Raw genomic sequence first — 23,508 nt, 5'->3', positions numbered from 1 at the left:
CATTTGGCAGATGCTCTTATCCAGAGTGACGTACAACAAAGTGCATACCCATAACCAGGGGTAAGTGCGCTGAGAGACCCTAGAGGGAAGTGCAATTTCAATTGCTACCCGTACAACAAAGATAAGGACCAGGGCCTATTTTTTATTAAACAAACAACAAAGCAAAAGTGACCAAACTTAACTATACAAATACTGCTTACCTAGCCAACTAAAAATACCGAAACACTACGTAAATCACAAAGACAACAATTAAGGTTCACAGGGAGGTAGGGAGGGATGGGGAGAGGTGCTGCTTGAAGAGGTGCGTCTTCAGTTTGCGCTTGAAGATGGGGAGAGATTCTACAGTTCTGACCTCAACGGGGAGTTCGTTCCACCACCGTGGAGCCAGAACAGACAGTAGTCGTGAGCATGAGGTGGAGGTTCGGAGAGGGGGACGACCACTAGACCCAAAAAGAACTATTTTACACTCATCAGTCCACAGAATGCTACTCCATTTCTCTTTGGGCCAATTGATGTGTTGCTTGGCTAATTTTTACTGATTCTGCACATGCCCTTTTTTCAACAATGGTGCTTTACGGGGGCTTCTTGCTGATTGCTTAGCTTCAATCAAACGTCTTCTGACTGTAACAGCACTTACAGGTAATTGTAGATCATCTTTCATCTTTCGGTAGCTAATGAATGGCTGAATCATTGACTATTCTCCGATCCGTTTTAACAGTAGTTGCTCGTTTTCTTCTGCTTGTTTTGGGTTTTTGTTGCCATTTTAAAGCATTTGAGATCATTTTACTTGAGCATCCTATAATTTGCTCCACTTCTTTATACGTTTTCCCCTCTTCAATCAACTTTTTAATGAAATGACGTTGTTCCTCCGAACAATGTTTGGAACGGCCCATTTTACTTAGCAATTCAGAAGGAAATATATTTTTTAACAATGTGTGAAACATTTGCTTCCCTTCTTCCTTAATGAAGGGTAATTCATGACACCTGTTTTTTCACAGAATGAATTAATTCTTTAATTAAACTCCACACTGCTATTATTTTGAACATTCCCCTTTCAATGAATGAGTCAATTACTCAGAACAAGCAGCGTGCATGTCATGACAGTTGTTGTTTTTCTATTACACTACTACATCTACAAGTAAAGTATTTGCCATGCAGAAATATCACTACTACTAATAACAGTGGTTCATCAGGTACTGCTATTTTCTTGAACACAACTGTGATTTTAGAACACAACTTGCCAGTTGCCTTGTGAAGTCATTTTATCCCCTTGCGAAAGATGTCTTTCCTGTCTGCAAAACACTGTGATCTCAGAAGCATTACCATAAACTTCTAATCTGGTGAAGAGAGGGAGAGAAAAGCAAACCATGCAAAGAGGACAAATTTCATGCTTTTCAAAATAAATGAAAGGGACCATTCTGACAAACCGGAACAGAAATGAAAATCAGGCAACATTTCTATATTCTTGAAGTAGGAGCTCCCCACCACTCTTGTAGTTGAGCCTGGTTGATGCGACTTCCACTTCTGAAATATTTGCAACTCTAACATGAGAAGCTATGAGACATGAATTTAAATGATTCAATTCAAGTTACCTCACCAGAAGCCATCTCTCTACCCCTCCCTCTCTTTTTCTCTCCATCTCTCTACCCCTCCCTCACTTTTTCTCTCCATCTCTCTACCCCTCCCGCTCTCCAGCGGACCGCTCCCCGGATATGGATAACTACTCTGAGGAAGAGGAGGAGAGCTACTCCTCAGAGCAGGAGGGGAGTGACGACCCCATTCAGGGTCAGGTGAGCAGAGAGGGGCAGGGGATAAATGGAGGCGCAAGGTTGTCGGATGAATTGGGGGGTAGGTTGGCGGTTAGGGGTTTGTATTCGGTCTCACAGAGCGTGGTTAACGGGTCGATGTTGCAGTACCTGTTTGACGAAGAGGAAGAAGTCCGAAAGAAGAAACCTCGTCGCAAACTGGCCTCCACCGGCTCCATCGCCCGCGTGAATGTGAGTCCGGCTCCTCTTCCGCCTCCTCCTCCTTCCGCTTTTCCCTGTGAGCAGACTGCGGAACGCACATTCCGTGATGCTGTTAATATTAATTCCCAAAGATGCAGGCAGACTGAGTCACAGGGCTGTAATCCCACACAGTGGAATAGTGACTCAGACACACAGATATGCACACGGCATACACATACACACAGGCGCACATCTGCAGACGCGTGTCTACAGACACATCTACAGACGCACATCTACACACGCACATGCACAGGCACACATATACAGACACATCTCCCTCTATAACTACTGGGAGCAATTTACAGAGGGGGTAGCATAATCAAATGGAAAACAACAATAGGCCTATCTTGTTTACCAAGATATCAATAAATACATTTTCTGTAAGCAGTCTTGCATAGCCAGGAACTGTCTTTGGGTCTACAGACAGCTGTTGCCTCACTGTTACCATGTCTTTTATTACTTCAAACTACAACTCGATCCTGGCGATTCATTGTGTATGCTGGTTTTCATTACTGCCATAACTGCAACCTCTGATAAAATACCTTTTAATTGTGCTTAATTAGACACTCTTAAAGCCACATTATGTGGAAAATAGCTGTGAATGAAGAGTAAATATGCCACATTCACTTCCCATGGCTTTTCATCATTCAGACCAACTAATGTGCTAATTTCCTGTAATATACTGCATGATAAACGATTCCTTTAGAAAGAGGTTAGGTTTTAATTGCTTCAATTATAAAATGGCAGGTGAAATCAAGTGAGTGACAGATGAGGGCAGTCAGCCAAACCAACATTATGTCAGAATAAGTTAATGTACAAAAATCATGTTAGAGCAGTATTTTCAGCAACCTTAATTGATGAAGACATTGGCTGTGTCATGTGCAATGGGTCACCAGGATTTTTGATTCTCCTGTTCTCGGCACACATTGGCTACGTGTGTGCCACTCTTCCTTTCAGAACCCTTTTAGTTCAGAAACACTGTATTATTGGATCTTCTGCATTGCATGTTTGAGATCTCCCCACAGATTTTCAATTATATTCAAGTCTGGGGTCTGTGTAGGCTTTTCCAAGACCTCAGTCTTTTGTTACTTTTAGTAGTTCTGGTTAATTTGGGGGAATTTTTTGGATTCTTGTCTTGTGAAATATCCAGGCTCTTTTGTTCGCTGACCTTGGGCTTCTAGGATTTATTGATATTCAGTTGGATCCATTCTTACTTCCACCCACACAATATTTCCTGTGCCACAACTGCCAAACAGCCCCAAAGAATAATAGATCCACCCCCGTGCTTAACGGTTGGCAAGGTATTATTTCTTCAAATGCTTCCCCTGTTTTTCTCCAAATTTATCTTTGGTGCTTGTGGGTTAAAGTGTTGTTTCTTTAGTACACAGTTCCAAAAACATCTCTGGCTTTTGAATGTTTTTGAATGTAATTTAAATGTTGTGTTGCATAGATGAGAAGTTGTCTTTTGTGATGTAATCACAGAAAAGGTTTCCTCCTGGCAAGTGTTCCATCATCAGACTACTGCCATATTGCATAAACCTTTCTGGAGTGATATGTGGCTTTTGTTTTGCAACACTTATACATGTGTTCTACACACATGCACACACATATTTTGTATTAATGTATAGTCCTACACAAAGTGATCTAGTGACATGCATGCGCATAGACACACACACTCGCACAACTCATACACTCGCATTCGTATTCATGTTTACTCACAAACAGTGATCTAGTGATGTCGATACACACACGCACACGTGTACTCCTACACAAAGTGATCTGGTGACACACACACATAGACACTCATGTTTCTATTCATGTATACTCCTACATACACTCACTGGTACAATAACTTGGGTGTTTTTACAGCAATTCTGTGAAGGTGGTGTGGTAGTCGAGTGTTGCAGTTAATGTGCTGAGGCAGTATGTGGCTTTTCTGTACCATAGCGATGGGTCAGCAAGGGTGGGCTTAAGTAGAATATAAAGTGTGTGGGCGTAATGGGTGAGTTTCTGAGGGGACTATTGAGATTTGACTTTCAATTATGTGTTACACACAGCATTGTTTGTACACATTACAGTGAGTGGACTACCATGCAGTGCAGTTAAGTTTACTGTTGGGTAAGTTCCTGTCTGACTTAACTGGATCCTCTTTCTCTTTAGCAACCCAACATCAAGCAGAAGTTTGTAGCCCTTCTGAAAAGGTTTAAGGTGTCAGATGAGGTAAATAATTTTTACTTACAAGTTTGCCTACTTTGCATACTTTCATTGCCCTACCTTGCTCTGAATTCAAATTTAGGCTTGAATTCAAATTCAGCTGTTTCTTTAAACCCCACGCTGTGTAAATACAACTGAAGTTGTGTCTGACATGGACGTATACTGCACATGTAAAACCCTGACCCCTGCTACAGCATGACACAGTAAGATCCATCTGGCAGGTAAGATGTGCATGCTGTTTGGCGTTACTTGTGTTATTTTAGGAACACAAGTCACTACAGCAGTCTGCAGTCAGCTCTCTCTTTTTCTCTCTCTCTAGTTCCCTCTATAACTTTCATTCAGTTTTCTTTATTTTCAGTTAAATTTAATTAAATTTCATTTCATTTTCCCCCCTCCTCCTCTCATTGTGTGGTAATGTTGTTGTGTACTGTGGTACGGTATTGCATTGTGATCCAGTAGTTTGGTTTTGTAATGTGTCCCAGGTTATGAATCAGGGTTATGCTTTGTTGTGTTTGTGTCTAAGAGCAGTCTCCTTCCACTCCAGGTGGGGTTTGGGTTGGAGCATGTTTCCCGGGAGCAGATTCAAGATGTGGAGGAGGACCTCGACGAGCTGTATGACAGTCTGGAGATGTACAACCCCAGCGACAGCGGGCCAGAGATGGAGGAGACGGATAGCATCCTCAGCACTCCTAAACCCAAACTCAAGTAAGAACCTAGCTCACATTATCCTCAGAACTCCTAAACCCAAACTCAAGTAAGAACCTAAATCACATTATCCTCAACATTCCTAAACACAAACTCAAGTAAGAACCTAACTCACATTAACCTCAGAACTCCTAAACCCAAACTCAAGTAAGAACCTAACTCACATTATCCTCAGAACTCCTAAACCCAAACTCAAGTAAGAACCTAACTCACATTATCCTCAACATTCCTAAACACAAACTCAAGTAAGAACCTAACTCACATTATCCTCAACATTCCTAAACACAAACTCAAGTAAGAACCAAAATCACATTATCCTCAACATTCCTAAACCCAAAGTCAAGTAAGAACCTAACTCACATTATCCTCAACATTCCTAAACACAAACTCAAGTAAGAACCTAAATCACATTATCCTCAACATTCCTAAACACAAACTCAAGTAAGAGCCTATCTCACATTATCCTCAGAACTCCTAAACCCAAACTCAGGTAAGAACCTAACTCACATTATCCTCAACATTCCTAAACCCAAACTCAAGTAAGAACCTAACTCACATTATCCTCAACATTCCTAAACACAAACTCAAGTAAGAACCAAAATCACATTATCCTCAACATTCCTAAACACAAACTCAAGTAAGAACCTAACTAAGAACCTTTGTAATTTGCGTATTAATAATTTGATATGCCGACATATTTTTAGGAATTGCATATACAGTGCATCCGGAAAGTATTCACAGCGCTTCACTTTTCCCACATTTTGTTGTGTTACAGCCTTATTCCAAAATGGAATAAATTCATTGTTTTCCTCAAAATTCTACACACAACACCCTGTAATGACAACATGAAATAAGTTTTTTTGAAATTTTTGTAAATTTATTAAAAATAAAAAAAATAAGAAATCAGATGTACATAAGTATTCACAGCCTTTGCTCAATACTTTGTTGATGCACCTTTGGCAGCAATTACAGCCTCAAGTCTTTGAATATGATGCCACAAGCTTGGCACACCTATCTTTGGGCAGTTTCGCCCATTCCTCTTTGCAGCACCTCTCAAGCTCCATCAGGTTGGATGGGGAGCGTCGGTGCACAGCCATTTAGATCTCTCCAGAGATGTTCAATCGGATTCAAGTCTGGGCTCTGGCTGGGCCACTCAAGGACATTCACAGAGTTGTCCTGAAGCCACTCCTTTGATATCTTGGCTGTGTGCTTAGGGTCGTTGTCCTGCTGAAAGATGAACCGTCACCCCAGTCTGAGGTCAAGAGCGCTCTGGAGCAGGTTTTCATCCAGGATGTCTCTGTACATTGCTGCATTCATCTTTCCCTCAATCCTGACTAGTCTCCCAGTTCCTGCCACTGAAAAACATCCCCACAGCATGATACTGCCACCACCATGCTTCACTGTAGGGATGGTATTGGCCAGGTGATGAGCGGTGCCTGGTTTCCTCCAAACATGATGCCTGGCATTCACACCAAAGAGTTCAATCTTTGTCTCATCAGACCAGAGAATTTTGTTTCTCATGGTCTGAGAATCCTTCAGGTGCCTTTTGGCAAACTCCAGGCGGGCTCCCATGTGCCTTTTACTAAGGGGTGGCTTCCGTCTGGCCACTCTACCATACAGGACTGATTGGTGGATTGCTGCAGAGATGGTTGTCCTTCTGGAAGGTTATCCTCTCTCCACAGAGGAACGCTGGAGCTCTGACAGAGTGACCATTGGGTTCTTGGTCACCTCCCTGAATAAGGCCCTTCTCCCCCGATTGCTCAGTTTAGACGGGCGGCCAGCTCTAGGAAGAGTCCTGGTGGTTCCGAACTTCTTCCATTTACGGAAGATGGAGGCCACTGTGCTCATTGGGACCTTCAAAGTAGCAGAAATTTTTCTGTACCCTTCCCCAGATTTGTGCCTCGAGACAATCCTGTCTCGGAGGTCTACAGACAATTCCTTTGACTTCATGCTTGGTTTGTGCTCCGACATGCACTGTCAACTGTGGGACCTTATATAGACAGGTGTGTGCCTTTCCAAATCATGTCCAATCAACTGAATTTACCACAGGTGGACTCCAATTAAGCTATAGAAACATCTCAAGGTTGATCAGTGGAAACAGGATGCACCTGAGCTCAATTTTGAGCTTCATGGCAAAGGCTGATGTGATTTCTTCGTTTTTTATTTTTAATAAATTAGCAAAAATCTTAAAAAAAACTTTTTTCACGTTGTCATTATGGGGTATTGTGTGTAGAATTTGGAGGAAAAAAATGAATTTAATCAATTTTGGAATAAGGCTGTAACATAACAAAATGTGGAAAACGTGAAGCGCTGTGAATACTTTCCGGATGCACTGTATGCAGTAGAGATGTACTTTGTATATATCAATAACTGAGCTTTTTAATGTTGAACTTGTTTTTACTTTTCAAAGATCACACTTGTCAAAATATACAAGCCATATTAAGTTCTTTGCTCAGCAGTGCCTCACCTGTAAATCAAACCCACAACATTTGAGTTACATTTCCACCCACCCAAACCTCAGCTGTTAACCGACCTTTTCAAATATAAATGGACTGTTTCTCTCTATCTATTAAAATTCAAATGAGATTTTTAGGCTTGACAAACCTTTGGTGTTCTGCTGCGAAAGCTCATTAGTACTGAAAACACAGTAAAAGAACAGAGCCGGGAAACAACAGACACAGTGATGCTGCCTTCAGCAATAATAATGCTGTAATGAGCAGTTATTTTTTCATGATTTGTCCCACAGGCTACTGTCAGTAACACTGATCATTTCCTCTCTCGGTCCATTCTGTGAATGTGAAACCGGAAATGGAGTCTGCTGATGCAGCTACTGCTGCTCTGAGCTGCGCAGTTATTGTGCAACAGGACGACTAGACTAGACGAACCTGACTGTGCAGAGAGACCGTAAGCCGTAGTCAGGACTGGCATGGCCAAAATGTGTATTTGGTCCATGCAGCACATCACAGGGTGGCCTATAACGTAGTGGTTAAGGTACATGACTGGGACCCACAAGGTTGATGGTTCGATCCCTGGTGTAGCCACAATAAGATCCGCACATCCGTTGGGCCCTTGAGCAAGGCCCTTAACCCTGCATTGCTCCGGGGGAGGATTGTCTCCTGCTTAGTCTAATCAACTGTACGTCGCTCTGGATAAGAGCGTCTGCCAAATGCCATTTATGTAATGTAATGTAATGTAATGTAACATCATTCACCAAGGTCTAGTACTTTAACTGGATGCCCTCTTACACAAACCATTATCATTACATAACAGTTGGTTTGGTGAACCTACATTTTGTCAGCCTCCTCTTTGCATCTTTGGTCATGAGAAGATCATCTGTTAGTCTCACATTCAAGGTCCAATAGCCTAATTTACTTAGCTTCCCCCACCCCATAATCATAATGTTACAAAGCCTATTTGGATTGATTTCTCAGGGGGAGGGGTCTGAGGTTGAGGGGAGGGTATGGAATAAGGGAGAGGGGGTGGGGACTATAGGGGTCAAAGGGTGAGTCTGGTGACTTAGGAGACAAAGAGAAGAGAAGGAGAGAATTGAGAACAGAGGGAGAGGCATATATTAGTATATAGAGAGGCATATATTAGTATGGGCTGTTCTGTCTAACTGACTAGTACTGGCTAGTTCCAGGACTTCTTGGTCCAACCAGAATAATTCATTTAATTCATCGTCAATGCCCAGATTATACCCATCGTAGAGGTTTTTTTATTTGTATTTATTTCTTCTATTTCTTTAACCAACTAGGTCAACTGAGAAGTCCTTTTGCAGTGATGTCCTTTTACACTTACAAGATGGCTGCCAAAGTCTGCATGCAGAGGTCCATGGAGGCTTCAGCCATTCAGTGTGACTGTGCTGACTGAGTAGACACTATTCAGCACAGAGGGCCAGATTAAATGGCCACGCTAAAGCTCCCTGAAGCATAGCCCGTATCTGTAGACACCATTCAGGGCATATTCAAGGGCAGGGCTGTGTGAGGCATAACCGATACCTGCTCTCCTGAGATAAGACTGTTTTTTTATTATTTGCTATAGTAGTATTTTTCCATTTCCCTCCATGGTCAGTGCTGTCACAATTTGTCCGCAGAGCAGCAGAGGCATCAACTTCTCTAAATGCCAGGGGTCCTGTCAGGTGCGTGGCCTGAGAACAGGGAGAGAGAATTTGAATTGGAGAAAGAGTGTGAGGGAGGTAGGGGAATAATAACGAGAAAGGGAGTGAGAGATGACAGGATTTGGTGAGGGTCTGAGATGTGGGCTGGGGGGGGGGGGGGGGGTCAAGGAGTGGCGTAGAATGCAGAAAAATTGTATCAAAACCTGCAGAATTTCCTGCGATTTTTTAAAATGGATGTACTTCTTCTGCTGGTGAAAACATGCAGTGGCTAAACAGCTTTTAAGGCAGAGGTGCCCAATCTTATCCTAAAAGGGCCGGCGTGGGTGCAGGTTTTTGTTTTAACCCAGCAGTAACACACCTGATTATACTAATGAACTAATCGTGGTCTTTAATCAAGACCTTGATGAGTAGAATCAGCTGTCTTAGTACTGTGCTAAAACAACAACCTGCACACACACCGGCCCTTTCTGGATAAGATTGGATACCCCTGTTTTAAGGGATGGTTCTGTCAATATCAAAAGTACCCTTCATTGCGCACAAATTTAAAATATGTGCTACCCGAAAAACCCCAGCACGTAAACTCTCCGTTTAATACTGCTGTGTTAAGGCTACAGTCTTGTTAGGAAATAGACATGTGTGGCATTGAAATTTACTGAGAGGTTCACCCCATTGGGAACATACTCTGTACTGATTACTGATATTGTGTGTGTGTGTGTGTGTGTGTGTGTGTGTGTAATCTTGTTTTTTCAGACCTTTCTTTGAGGGTGTATCCCAGTCTAGCTCACAGACGGAGTTTGGTAGCCTAAGCCGTGACATCCTCAGTCCTGTAAGTCACACCTGGGGGTGGGGCCTGGGGGAGACAGGGTGGGGCCTGTAGGTATTGAACCAACAGTGACTTAGGACACATATGAAAGACAACAAGCAGTGAATTAAGAACAGGGGAGGTAAGAGATACCTGGAAATATAGCTGAAACAAAAAAGGATAAGAGTTCAGTGATCCTCACTTCTGGTCCTGGAGAGCTGTTGTTACTCAGCACTTAATTGGTCAATTAAAGCAGTTAATTACACGGTTAACTCACCTCACCTGGTTTCTTGGGTCTGTATTGGTTGTTGATATTAAGGTGACCTGCAACTCCCCAGGACCAGGAATGAGGACCACTGAGACTGCGAGAGGCAACAGTAAGTGAGAGGGCAGGGGAAGCAGACTGGCTTGTTGCCAGTACCAACTGCTGTTCTGTGTGTGTCCAGCAGGGGGAGCCCCCGTCAGACAGGATGAAGCGGTCTCGCAGCCGTAATCTGGACGATAACATCTCCGAGACGGACACGCTGGTGAGACCCCCTGACGGGCTGCGACAGTGATGTGATATACTGTGAGTGATATTCATTGATTAACACAGACTGGTTATCTCTGCTTTGTTGTGTGTGTAGGAGCTAAATGAGGAGGAGATGTTTGGAGACTTGACTCCCAGCATCACGGTTTCTGTTCCAGAGAAGCCCAGGACTCCCATGAAGAGCCAGAGCCTGCCCTCTCCCAGGTCTGTAACGCACACAGGCACACACACACGCGCACACATGCGCACTCGTACGCGCATGCTCACATGCGCACATACACACACACACTTGCATACACAGGTGCATGTTCATACACACATACACACATACAGAGGCACACATACGCACACAGGCATACACACACACACACACACACTCACACACACAGCTCCTGAGACAGGTTGTGTTTGTGTGATGCAGGCTGGATGGGGGCCATACTCCCAGGCATAAGCGCAGTACTCCTCTGAAGGAGAGGCAGCTCTCCAAACCCCTCAGCGAGAGAACCAACAGCTCTGACAGCGAGAGGTCTCCTGAGCTCGGATATACCCCCCAGGTACTGTACTGTACTGTACCCACTCAAACCTACACCCCCCAGGTACTGTACCCACTCAAACCTACACCCCCCAGGTACTGTACTGTACTGTACCCACTCAAACCTACACCCCCCAGGTACTGTACTGTACAGTACCCACTCAAACCTACACCCCCCAGGTACTGTACTGTACTGTACCCACTCAAACCTACACCCCCCAGGTACTGTACTGTACTGTACCCACTCAAACCTACACCCCCCAGGTACTGTCCTGTACTGTACCCACTCAAACCTACACCCCCCAGGTACTGTACTGTACCCACTCAAACCTACACCCCCAGGTACTGTACTGCACTGTACCCACTCAAACCTACACCCCCCAGGTACTGTACTGTACTGTACCCACTCAAACCTACACCCCCCAGGTACTGTACTGTACTGTACCCACTCAAACCTACATCCCCCAGGTACTGTACTGTACCCACTCAAACCTACATCCCCCAGGTACTGTCCTGTACTGTACCCACTCAAACCTACACCCCCCAGGTACTGTACTGTACTGTACCCACTCAAACCTACATCCCCCAGGTACTGTACTGTACTGTACTGTACCCACTCACACCTACACCCCCCAGGTACTGTACTGTATTCACTGACTCAGACCTACACCTGAGCTAAGACACACCCTCCAGTATTGTACCCAATCAAAAATGTACCTGAGATAGTTCACACCCCCCCAGGTACTGTACCCAATCAAATCTTCACAGCACAAAGTAAAGGCAAATAATGGCATAAAACCCATTTCAGTTTTTAGCAGAACAACAATCCAGAGCACATAGCCAAGGCTGTATTGGAGTGGCTGGAGAATAAAAAGGTAATTGTCCTTGACAGCTTTTGGTGGCGTCCTAGAAACCAGAGCTGGAGCAAATCTTTCAACATTTCAAGCTGGTGTTGTCCTGAAAGGTGCTAGATATGCCAAGTGGTTTAAAAACCGTCTTGCATTTAATTTATGACTGACTTGGCACACCCACCCTCATTTGACCTAGAACCCACCCCTCAATTCTCCACTCAAACCTTCAGCTGAGCTCTCATGTACCCCACAAGTACTCACCCAAACAGCCCTACACATATCCAGCATTTTGGGACACGGACAAGCTTCAGAGATTGCTATCTGCAGTATGAGAGGTTAATCCGCTGGATCAGGGCTTAATCAGCCTTACCATATTGCTCTTTTATTGTATTATATATACACACATATATATATATATATATAATTTTTTTTTTTTTTTTTTGGGGGGGTATTTTTTTGGCTCTTTGAAGATTTATCATCCATATGTTGCTTCTGTCCTGCGCTTGTGTCTGTGTGTGTGTGTCTCTGTGTGTCTCTTTGTGTCTCTGTGTGTTTGTGCGTGCATGTGTCTGTGCATCTGCGTGTGTCTGTGTGTCTGTGTGTCTGTGTGTCTGTGCGTCTGTGTGTGCGTGTGTGTCTGTGTGTCTGTGCGTGTGTGCGTGGGTGTGTCTGTGTGTGTGTGTGTGTGTCTGTGCGTGGGTGTGTATCTGTGTATCTGTGTATCTGTGTGTACGTCTGTACGTCTGTACGTCTGTACGCGTGTACGTGTGTACGTGTTTGCGTCTGTGCGTCTGTGTGTCTGTGCGTGCAGGTGCCCAGGAAGGCCGTGTATGACCAGCTGAACCAGATCCTGCTGTCAGAGGCAGCCTTGCCTGAAAGCCTGATCCTGGTGAACAGCAGTGACTGGCAGGGCCAGGTATAGTACACCCTGAGGACCCAGGGCTGCCCTCCGCATGCCTGTTCTGATCCGCTTTTCTGTCTCCGATGTCTATCTCAGTAATTACTCATGTCTGAATAGACCCTAGCACAGTGATTGCTAATGTCTGATAGCCCCTAGCACAGTGATTACTCGTGTCTGAATAGCAGTGCAGTGATTACTAATGTCTGAATAGACCCTAGCACAGTGAGTACTTGTGTCTGAATAGCAGTGCAGTGATTACTAATGTCTGAATAGACCCTTGAACAGTGATTACTCGTGTCTGAAGAGCAGTTCAGTGATTACTAATGCCTAACTCTAGCTCAATGATTAATTTGATTCAATGCAGTTTTATTTGTTTAATGCTTTTTACAGAAGACGCTTTACAGTGTAACAGTAGGACAAAAAGGAAAAGGGCAAACACTATGCTAGTACTAGCAATTACTAGTGTAGAATCTGCCATAGAGATTATTCATCAATTAATCTACTGTATAGTCAGCATTACTAATATCTGTATTTGTATTTCTGTTATTACCATTTTCTGAATAGTACAGAGAGTAGAACATGAAGTGCAGTTGTGACAAATGTCTGAATATTTAGTATAATGATTCATGTCTGCCTGTGCAGTGCAGTACAGATTGGACTGTCTGCAGTATATCTGTGTGCCTGTTGGTGCAGCAAAGCGTATATGAGCATATGTCTCAGTGCTGCTGAGTGTGGATGAGTGTGTGTAGGTGCAGTGCCGTGTACATAAGTGTCTGTCTGTCTGTCTGTCGGTGCAGTACGTGGCAGAGGTCCTGCAGGCGCAGAAGCAGCCGGTGGTCTGCACATGCTCAGGAGCTGAGATACAGGCTGTTCTCTCTGCTGTCCTCACCAGAATACAGAAGTTGTGAGTCTCTCTCTTAACATGCTTCAGTGACGTAGCCTACTGTATAAACTTCAATAAGTAAGTTGGTTAACTTCCCCCTCCCTCCCCCTGCCCCTGTCTCTGCAGCTGTAACTGCAATGCTACAGTTCCCCGGCCGGTGAAGGTGACTGCGGTGGGGGGCCAGAGCTACCTGGGGGCCATCTTGCGCTTCTTTGTCACCCAGCTGGCCAATAAGACGTCCGACTGGCTCGGGCACATGCGCTTCTTGGTGGTGCCCCTGGGTCAGTACTGGGGGTATTGGGCCGCTCCTCAAGTATCATTTAGATGGCTAGTGAGCGGCCTGTAGCGTAGTGGTTAAGGTAAAGGACTGGGATACGCAAGGTCAGTGGTTCTAATCCTGGTGTAGCCACAGTAAGATCCGCACAGCCGTTGGGCCCTTGAGCAAGGCCCTTAACCTTGCATTGCTCCAGGGGAGGATTGTCTCCTGCTTAGTCTAATCAACTGTACGTCGCTCTGGATAAGAGCGTCTGCCAAATGCCAATAATGTAATGTAATGTAATGATATTAGGATACTCGACAAGATGATCCTGGATCTCACTCCATTGGTATAAAATCTGTAAATGTGGTTAAAAGCCATCCCTGACAAACAGCTTGGTCATCGTTTTTTGGCCCAGGAAAGAAACAAAAAAAGTAATTGCATTGAGTTGAATTAACCTAAGATGAACATATGACACATAGCAGAGCATGTGAGTATGAAAAGTAATTTGGCACTTCTGGGTTAACAATTTGGTTAGCAGTTTGAGTGGTTTTGGTGGAATTGTTTGAAGGGGGCTGCTGTTCCTGTCTTTGTTTTGGTGTTTTTGTTGATTTCCTGTTTGAGTTTATGCGGTTCTGATGATGTCCAACTGGCTCCCTCGTACCCAGGCTCACATCCCGTTGCCAAGCACCTGGGGGCCCTGGATAATCGGTACAGCTCCGCCTTCCTGGACAGTGCCTGGAGAGACCTGTTCAGCCGTCTGGAACCACCCCAGAACGGTAACAGTCCAAACTTTCTGTTCTCACAACACACAGAACTCACCTCGAATCCTCTCGCAAGCACACGCCAACCCCGTAAACTGAGACCCCTGTGAACTCACGAAACACCCTCAGCTGTCCACCCAAAAACACACACAGCTGTCACCTCAACCCTCAGTCCTCAGCCACATTCAGAGAGATCCGGGGGGGGGGGGATGTGTCCACACGCTGACTGACCCTCTTCCTGGCTGCAGATGTTCTGGACGTGGCCGGCCGGATCAGCCAGTACATCAGCGGAGCCGTCGTCACTCACCAGCTGCCCATCGCTGAAGCCATGCTGACCTGCAAGCACCGCAAGTGAGTGACAACATACCTCCCAAAGCCTATTACAGCTCATAATTAAGGGTGTGCAGAGATGTTATTACCTGTGTATGTTCAACCAAAATGATTGGTATGTGTATTCAGATAGTTAACAAGAAGCGGGCATGGCTTAAAGCTGTGCAAAGGCTTATGTTAACTAGGTAGTCAAATGTTTACTATTAGCCTTGATAGACAACGGCTTACTCACTGAATAGCTTCTGCTACACAACTTTGCTAGTTTGAGCAGGGAGTCACTTATTCCTGGCTGCAGAGCTGTAAAAAAGGGCATTTCGAAGGGGGGGGTTTGGTTTTTGCATCCAGGAGAATAATATCTTCATTATACAACATGAGCCTAGCATTGTGAATGCTTTAAACATCTCATCTAAACCTTGCTACTCCTTTAAAACACAAGCAGAACAGAGAAATTGCCTCCTGTATTGAATATCTGTCTCTCTCTGTGGCTCTGCCTATGTGTGTGAGAGAGTGGCTCAGCAGCAGACCCCACCCACTTGTGCCAAACAGGATAGCCAATCAGTGTAGCAAACATCATTTTCTGTGAAAACATGGGATTTGCATGATTTGGCAGAGAATGAATCTGTACACAACAAATAATCAGCATTTCCAAAGTACAAGTTCAACAGATGGATCCTGATTATATTAGACACAGGGTCATCTGCATTCCTTGTTTTGCTCTTTCTCAGTCTTTCCATTTTCTAGCTCATACTTCCTTTATTCCCTCTCTCCACAGCCTGGATGAAGACTCCTACCAGAAGTTTATTCCCTTCATTGGGGTGAGCCCCCTGCAGTTCATTTATCTCACTAACGTCCCTGAATGAGAGTGTGAGTAAATACTGAGACATCGCAGCCATCATTGCATCTTTAAAAAGTTGGGGTTTGTCACTCCTTGTTCAATAGCTTTTGGGACAGTGACTCCTTGTACAATTGCTTACTCAGGCATGTTTGTGTTTGGTAAAGATAAAGCAGAGGGAATGGAGGACTATAGTATGGTGGGTGATGAGTCTGTCTGTGTTCACAGGTGGTAAAAATTGGACTGATCGAACCCAGTCAAGCCTCTGTAGGTGAGCTGCTCATTATTAATGATCATTTTTCAAATACAGATGAAAGGCAGACAAAGAGTAACAGAATATAGCCACTTACATCATTAAGGGTCGTACATCAATGACGCCCGTTTCCAAAACACTGTTTTCTGTTGGATATTTTTATTATCATATCAGTTTATTTATTTTGATATACTAAACTGATACGGTTTATTTCATTATTGCTGAAATGCTTTGTAACTCTTAAGATAATTTCTAGTGTATTGCACTGGTGTCCAGTCTTTGTGGTAAACAGTGTTTTGTTTCTGTCCTCCTGTAGGGGGCGATACAGAAGAGGGCGTGCCCATCAGCCTGGCTGTCCCATCTACCTCCCCTCCTTCTCACGGATCTCCGACAGGCGGCGCGAAAGATGTGGTCGCAACCCCACCTTCCTCACCCTCCATGAGCAGTGGGCTGTCTGTACTGGGGTATGTTGTCAAGCACCAATCAGAAGTCTCACTGTTATTGTTATTTATTAATGTATTATTCAGGGCATCCTACAGAGCTACACTCACCAACACTTTATTACTGGGAGAAGTGTGGAAATCAGGACTATGGCTTATCTGAAAAGAGTGACAGAGACCAAAGCAGTATATTCCTAATAAATAATTTATATATATATATATATATATATATATATACATATATATATATATATACTCACTGAGCACTTTATTAGGAACAATATTTACTTTATTACACCTACTTATTCATGCAATAATCTAATCAGCCAATTGTGTGGCAGCAGTGCAGTGCATACAATCATGTAGTGTCAGGGAAATCACCATTTCCAATCCCTTCTTACTCACTGGTGAAGACAGTCACAGCATTTATTTAGCTTGCAAACAGACAAAAGAATGCTAGCGTACTTACAAGCTACATATTTGACAGTTTCTTATATACACATGATGACTTTTCCATCATGCACAGTCATGTTTTCATGCATATATGGTTAACAGGATATAGCTTCAAGTGTAAACAGTCAACTTAAGTTCAACCATCTGAATTCCTGTTGTTTTTCACACCTTGTTGGGGCCTGTCAACTGTCACACACACGGTTCAATTATTGACCTGTAATTGAGAAGTTCTAATCTCTCAAACATGATCCTTTAAATTGCACATTTGTTTATAATCAATACAATCTTCTTTTAAGTAATATATGAAGAGACTGCTTTAAAAATATATATAAACTGTTTAAAAAATATATCATTATATAAAGCAGAGCTTTTTTATTAGATATAAAAGCTTTTTTGCAACAGACAAAGTTTTTCTACTACAGTAGATACGGGTCAGGAGCTTCAGTTAATGTTCACATCAACCATCAGAATCTGGAAATGTTTTTACTTTGACCGGAATGATTGTTGGTGGCAGACAGGGCGGTTTGAATATCTGAGAAACTCCTGATCTCCTGGGATTTTCATGCACACTAGTCTCTAGAGTTTGCAAAGAATCCTACGTTACAGTATTTATAATGATCAGGTTTAGCACTGACTGTGACTCAGACAGAGCCCACAGCCCTCCGATGAATACAGAACAAACAACCTTCGGGTTAAACAGGGAACAGGTAGCCTTCAGGTTCAGCACTGAACACAAAACCTCATTATTAAATGGGAACTCAAGCCAGGACAATTTTATAGTCATGCTTATAGTCAACATGTTTGCTTGACGTGCTTTTAATTATAATGCACAAAGCCCCATTTCATACTCATAGCACCTTGAAATATGGATATAATGCCCAATCTATGTTTAGATTGGAGTAGATTGTGAATATAATCACAATAGGAGAGCAGATTTGTGTCATGTCAAGACATATGTCATTCACCCATGGCAAAAAAAATGATGCTTCAGAACTATGGTACCAATTAGCTTAGTCCTAGACTAAACTGAGTTTTGTAGGAGGATATCCATTCAACATCTGATTTAGTCTAGGACTAGGTTTACTCATGATGTGTTTAACAGACGTGGGTCTCTCCTCCAGGAGTCCCAGCATGTCCCATGGTGTGGACGCCATCGGGCTGCAGGTGGACTACTGGGTGGCGTCCGGCCCGGAGAAGAGGCGGGAGGGCGAGCGGCGGGACACAGGCTCCAAGAACACCCTCAAGTGCGCCTTCCGCTCCCTGCAGGTCAGCCGGCTGCCAGGAGGGGGAGCGAGCGAGCTTCAGACACAGGCCAACACCATGGGCATGACTGTTGTCACTAAGGAGAAGAACAAGAAAGGTGAGCGTGGGCCCAGTGTTTAAGACAAGCTGCAATCCAGGAAGAGGATGGAAATAACTTTTTAGTGTGAAAATACACTATTTTCTAAATGTTTTAGTGTACATATACTTGAAATTTGTATGGTTATGGAGAATTGACTAAATTGAGGAAAAAGTTCATTTTGATTTCAGCTTGTCTTTAACGACAAACTGGCAGATAGTGCAGTGTTCCTGCACACACTCCTAAGAAAGTTCAGAGGCTCACAGTTGCTGTGTAATGTTGCAGTGTGCATCAGGTGACCTGATCTTTTGGTGTGTACCCTCAGAGGTGTGTGATGTAGCTTGCTCTTCCCGCAGTTCCCACCATATTCCTGGGCAAGAAACCGAAGGAGAAAGACGTGGACTCCAAAAGCCAAATCATCGACGGCATCACCAGACTCATCTGCTCTGCCAAACAGCAGCAAACCATTCTGAAAGGTACAGGCAGGCAGGGAGGGTGGGAGATGGAGAGAGGGAGAGAGAACTGTACAATTGGAACAGTTGAAGGGCAGAGGCAATCTGGGAAGCTGATTATAGATTTGGGGAGTGATTTGGTCTGTAGGACACATGCATACTCTATAATGAAGGCTCACGAATATGAACATGAATTTCAATCATGCCCTTGCTCTAAGCCTTTGTGTGTGTGTGTGTGTGTGTGTGTGTTCACATGTGTCCCTGTGTCTGTGTGTGTGTACGGGTGGGTCTGTGTCTGTGTTTATGTCTGTGTTTGTGTTTGTGTGTGATTGTGTGTGTTTGTGATTGTGTGTTCTAGTTTCCGTAGATGGGTTGGAGTGGAACGATGTGAAGTTCTTCCAGCTAGCCGCTCAGTGGCCTTCGCACGTAAAGTATCTGCCAGTGGGACTCTTTGGTTACAGCAAGTCTTCCTCCTAGGAAGCTCTTTCACTCTGCTTTCGCTGCACAGCCAATGACCAGCCATGACACACTGCCGCAAGCTTCTTGAGCGAATTGGAGCCAACCAGGGGGGCGGGCCTCTCCATTTTTTTCTTTACGTATTGTTTTGATAACTTAAGTTAAAGATTTTGATTGTTTGTTCCTTTTTTTTGTATTTTGGAGGTGTGGACAGTTTTTTGTTTTTTTTTGTTATTGTTTTTGTTTCTTTTAGTTTTGCTTTTATGAAGAAGAACTTGTCTTGGAACATGCGTTTTTCCGCTGACAGCTAACGTTCCTTTCAGTGGAGAGGCGTGTGAAGGTGAAAATTATTTATGGTAGGAAGTTCAATATCTGGGGGTAGTTATAGCAGATTGAGAATAACAGAAAGTGCCTGGCTGGAGATCTGAACCAATCATGGGACAGGGACTTTGACATGCACATGAAAGGTAAGAGGTCAAAGGTCAAAAGGAGCCGCTACACAAAGCAGAGTAAGAGACTTGGTTTGGTGATGAAAAAGGCAGGGGAGGGAGGAACCACAGTTGATTGGTGCAAAGATATTGTGTTGATATTGTGAAACAGAATAAGCACATGAACAGGCACTGGCTCTGGTGGCTATTTTCACCCATGTCCTTTTAAACACTTGCACTGAGTGGGTGGTATTTGTTCTTTGAGGGGGTGGTACAGTCCTGCCAAATCCTGGCTGTAGTGCAATCACAACCCAGCTCCAGCAATACTAAAACATTTAATTGGAGCGGATTAATCGTATTATACCTAAAGATTTATTGCGTATGTTACAGGTATTGACTTAAATTCTACTACATTAACAATGTCAACATTGTAGTAAAATTATAACTACACATTATTTATAACATATAACATCATTTGTGACTACCTTGGTATATTTGCAGAAGTAAGCTGTATATTGGTGAAGATGCAATATTGGTAAACATCCCTTTATATGTATTGATGTATGATTACAATCAACTGTCTGTTGACCAGTCCCATCCCTCAGATCAGCCATGTACTAATGCCAGTGTGTGGTCCTGCACACACAATATGCAGGCAAGGTTGTCTATGCTGTATATAGTCAGCAAAGATAATAGCAGTGTCATAACTCATGGACACTCAGTTCAAGTCAATTATAAACTGTTCTCTTGGCTATGTGGCCAAAGAAGGGAACATTTTTCTTCTACTGAAACCCTTTGCTGTTCTGAGGAAAGGTGTGAATTGTATTTAACTGAAGATATCTACAGCACTTGAGATGTGGGCTATTTTTCGTGACTTATACGATGATGATTATGTATTAAGTGTGAAGTCATGCTTTGCCTCTGTAAGTCATAACTTTATCCCATTACAGAGGTGTTCCCTGGCTGTCTCACTGCACAAAAAGCATATGTCTTCTCAAAATAGCAAGCCTGCTTTGGACACATCTGAACTCTGCTACCGTTTACATCCTTAAAATAGGCCCTGGTCCTACCATTCTTGTTCTTGTTTAATGAACATGAGAATATAGAACAGGACCAGTCTTGATCTGGGAGTGTCTGTTCACCACTATCAAAGGAAGCCCATAATCAGCTTTACGATGCTCCAAGTGAACCAGGCAGAGGTTCTTCAGATTGGTCCAGTATCACAAAAGGATCTCCACTATTTCAGTGATGACTTGACTAATTAGTGAACTTATGAATTAGCAACTGTCAAAGCCACGGTGTCTGTACAGAGGATGGGTATCTGTATCTGTTGGACAGAGCATGAAACAGGAGTGATAATGAGGTTTCCTTTACCTTGCTCTAAAGAACAGGGGACTCTTCTTATGACCCTCTGTGAACACTGCAATATGTCAATCAATCAGTAATTTAGTCTGATAGGTAGTCATGTAGCGCTCCTTTTGAGTTTGGTCTATAAGTAACCAGTAGGAAGTTATACTGAAACGTGGACACATTGCACAGAATAATTTCTTATTAATAACTTTAGAGGAATAACTGTGTGATACAGGATCCAGAGTAGGGCAGGATCTAAATGAGAGAGTAGAGCATGGCCCTAAGGAGACTCAAGTCCAGGGTGTGATATTCTTTTAATTCTTCAAAGAAAGTATGTTGAACATGACTGGTTTCTCATGGCATCTGCCCAAAGATGACCAGAGAATACCCACTGGAACCAAAGCTGCAGGTTGAGGGCAGGAACAGGATTCTTTTCACTTTTAAACCTGCGTGTGTGCTTCCTCTGTGTTCAGTCACGGCATGACATTCAGTGTTTTACCTGAAGCACAAGCGACTGTGGCTGCCAGTGTTACCGCATGCATCAGGTGTTGGAACCCTATAGGCATTAAAACTGCAGAGGGCACTGTGTGAGGCTTTTTGTTAATAATCGTCAGCAAATAATAAATATTAAACACATCAGTGCTCTTGTACCATGCTTGTTGGCAGTTGGCAAAAAAACAAAACAAATGACAACATGATATCATTGCACCATTCGACACACTGTTCAGATAACAGTATCTTGTGCTGTAGGTCCAGTGGCGCCACAGAAAAATTAAGGACATCCGTGCTTTTTGTGTTTTGAATCCTGTTCTGTAAAGTTCATATCGATGCCCCCAGATCGGTCGTATTGGTCTGTGGCGACTGTGGCCTTTACATCTTCATAAATTGTAAGAAGGGACAATGTGTTAGATTGAAATATTATGGGCAGGCCTGGTCTCCCTTGCTGAGAGAGACAGCATGGTTCTGTTCAGTAAAAATAAAGAATGTCTATATTCTAAGTGTTAAATAAAGTTTTAAAAGGTATTAATATTGTTATTGCAATTGTAATGTCGTAACTGTCAAATAATGTCCGGTCAGTAACAAAATATCCCAAACCTCAGTTAGTTTTGTTCCACTGTAGAAGCTCTCTATCCTGTTGGAAAAATCATCTGAGGTAGAATCCTGACCCTGGAGAGATTGGTGCTTTAGATCTCTGCCTCTCTCTCACACACAATCACAGTTGGAATCGGGCTGACCCCCGATTCTGCAGCTGATTTGTGGGTTTGCAGATCCTGCTGGTTCATGTCTCCTGCTTGTGTCATCAGCAGAACATATGGACATATAACAACCGTGTGTGCTTGCCTTGAAGAGAAGAGGTGATTTGTGGGAAAACCTTTAACCTGTCGCATTCAAAATGCTACTGAACTGTGCTGTGGGGACCAACCTAAAACCTGACTGAATGTGTCTCGGGTTACAAAAACAACAATCTTTTCATTTTTGGGGACTTTGGGTACAGGGGCTTTTTCCAAAATGTGGAAAGCAAAATTTGTGAAGGGGTAGCCCTGCACTGCCAAATGTAGTAATGCTTTTGAATTTGGCAGAGTGGAGAGTTTCCTGTAATTGTAGTGGAGGGCTGTTAATATAAATGTTGAGTGTTTTGTAAAATTGTTCTCATCAAATAAGAAAAAAAAAAGAAAAAGGTCAAATGTGATTTCCTTTCAAGTGTTCCTGTTAATTTAATCCTGTTTTATTTGACTGGAGTGTGTTGTCTGAAAATACAGTACGCTTCATAAATGCTTCTTCTTCTTTGGTTTCTGATCTTTCCCTTGTTACCCCTGAAGTGGTTCCTCCTTACCCGTCTCTGTGAGATAAAGGTGTTTCCTTCCATGGCAAATGCGGAAATGATGCACCCAGCTTAGGTTCTGTGGAATTTCACCTTTTTTAACCTGTTCTCTTTATGCTACAGTTCAAATAGTGTCAGAATGTTTGTGTCATTTCTGCCATTTTGAGTCTGTTGCATGAGGCACAATGGTGACAGCATTAACAAATGTCAGACTTCACTTTTAGACAGCAAGGCCTTCTTAAGCAAAAAACCACTGAGTATTTTTTTTTACTTTTTACCTTTGCTTTAAACTCACTTCTTTAAAACAAACCTTAAATATTTAAGTTGTTTTGCTCCAGGCTTTTTGGTGTGGCAGAAATATCTTGGCACATGCTGATATCTCTCCAGGCTTAAGTGGTTGCCTGTTGTAATGCTTGTAAATATAATGTCATCACAGAAAAGAGGTGCGTGTACAATAGCTTTGAGTATATTCTTGTATTGATTTCTTGAAATTGATTAGTTTTTTGTAATATGGCTTTATCATAATTTAAAGCTTGATCACAGCTGTAAGTGGAAGTGGAAGTGGCCTTCACTGCTCGAACCATCGTAAATAAAATAAGTTGTCTTGATTGGTGTGTTTTCTTTAATGCCATTCTGCACAGGGGTATGCTGTGAAATAACTGCATTATATATGTAAATGGACATTTTTTTGTTTAGGTGTGTTTCTTTTGTCTTTGCATGTCCGCTTATAAACTCATGATACATTTGAACCAATCTTAGATATGTGTTTATAATAACAGAAAGGAATTTATTA

At 43.1% G+C, this 23,508-nt stretch overlaps 1 protein-coding gene across 2 annotated transcripts in view; it reads left to right on the top strand.

The window, feature by feature from the left end:
* Positions 1–23,323, top strand: part of pacs1a (phosphofurin acidic cluster sorting protein 1a) — a 49,357-nt gene extending 26,034 nt beyond the window's left edge. Inside the window, exons 6-24 of one of the 2 annotated variants that reach the window (XM_061247534.1) lie at positions 1,696–1,790; positions 1,914–1,997; positions 4,167–4,226; positions 4,765–4,925; positions 9,793–9,868; positions 10,294–10,371; positions 10,471–10,577; positions 10,795–10,927; positions 12,568–12,672; positions 13,455–13,561; positions 13,667–13,821; positions 14,465–14,575; positions 14,809–14,911; positions 15,663–15,705; positions 15,951–15,993; positions 16,292–16,439; positions 17,990–18,228; positions 18,564–18,683; positions 19,018–23,323. In XM_061247534.1, the coding sequence (XP_061103518.1) occupies positions 1,696–1,790; positions 1,914–1,997; positions 4,167–4,226; positions 4,765–4,925; positions 9,793–9,868; positions 10,294–10,371; positions 10,471–10,577; positions 10,795–10,927; positions 12,568–12,672; positions 13,455–13,561; positions 13,667–13,821; positions 14,465–14,575; positions 14,809–14,911; positions 15,663–15,705; positions 15,951–15,993; positions 16,292–16,439; positions 17,990–18,228; positions 18,564–18,683; positions 19,018–19,136 (2,087 nt within the window). In that variant the 3' untranslated portion in view covers positions 19,137–23,323. Of the gene's footprint in view, positions 1–1,695; positions 1,791–1,913; positions 1,998–4,166; positions 4,227–4,764; positions 4,926–9,792; positions 9,869–10,290; positions 10,372–10,470; positions 10,578–10,794; positions 10,928–12,567; positions 12,673–13,454; positions 13,562–13,666; positions 13,822–14,464; positions 14,576–14,808; positions 14,912–15,662; positions 15,706–15,950; positions 15,994–16,291; positions 16,440–17,989; positions 18,229–18,563; positions 18,684–19,017 lie in introns of both variants that reach the window. The other variant, XM_061247533.1, reaches the window with a different exon arrangement.
* The last annotated feature ends 185 nt before the right edge of the window (positions 23,324–23,508 follow it).

Source organism: Conger conger, chromosome 7, assembly GCF_963514075.1.
Source record: "Conger conger chromosome 7, fConCon1.1, whole genome shotgun sequence".
NCBI classification, from domain to species: Eukaryota; Metazoa; Chordata; class Actinopteri; order Anguilliformes; family Congridae; genus Conger; species Conger conger.
The sequence above is the reverse complement of the archived record's forward strand: the minus strand, read 5'-3'. Positions and strand labels throughout refer to the sequence as shown.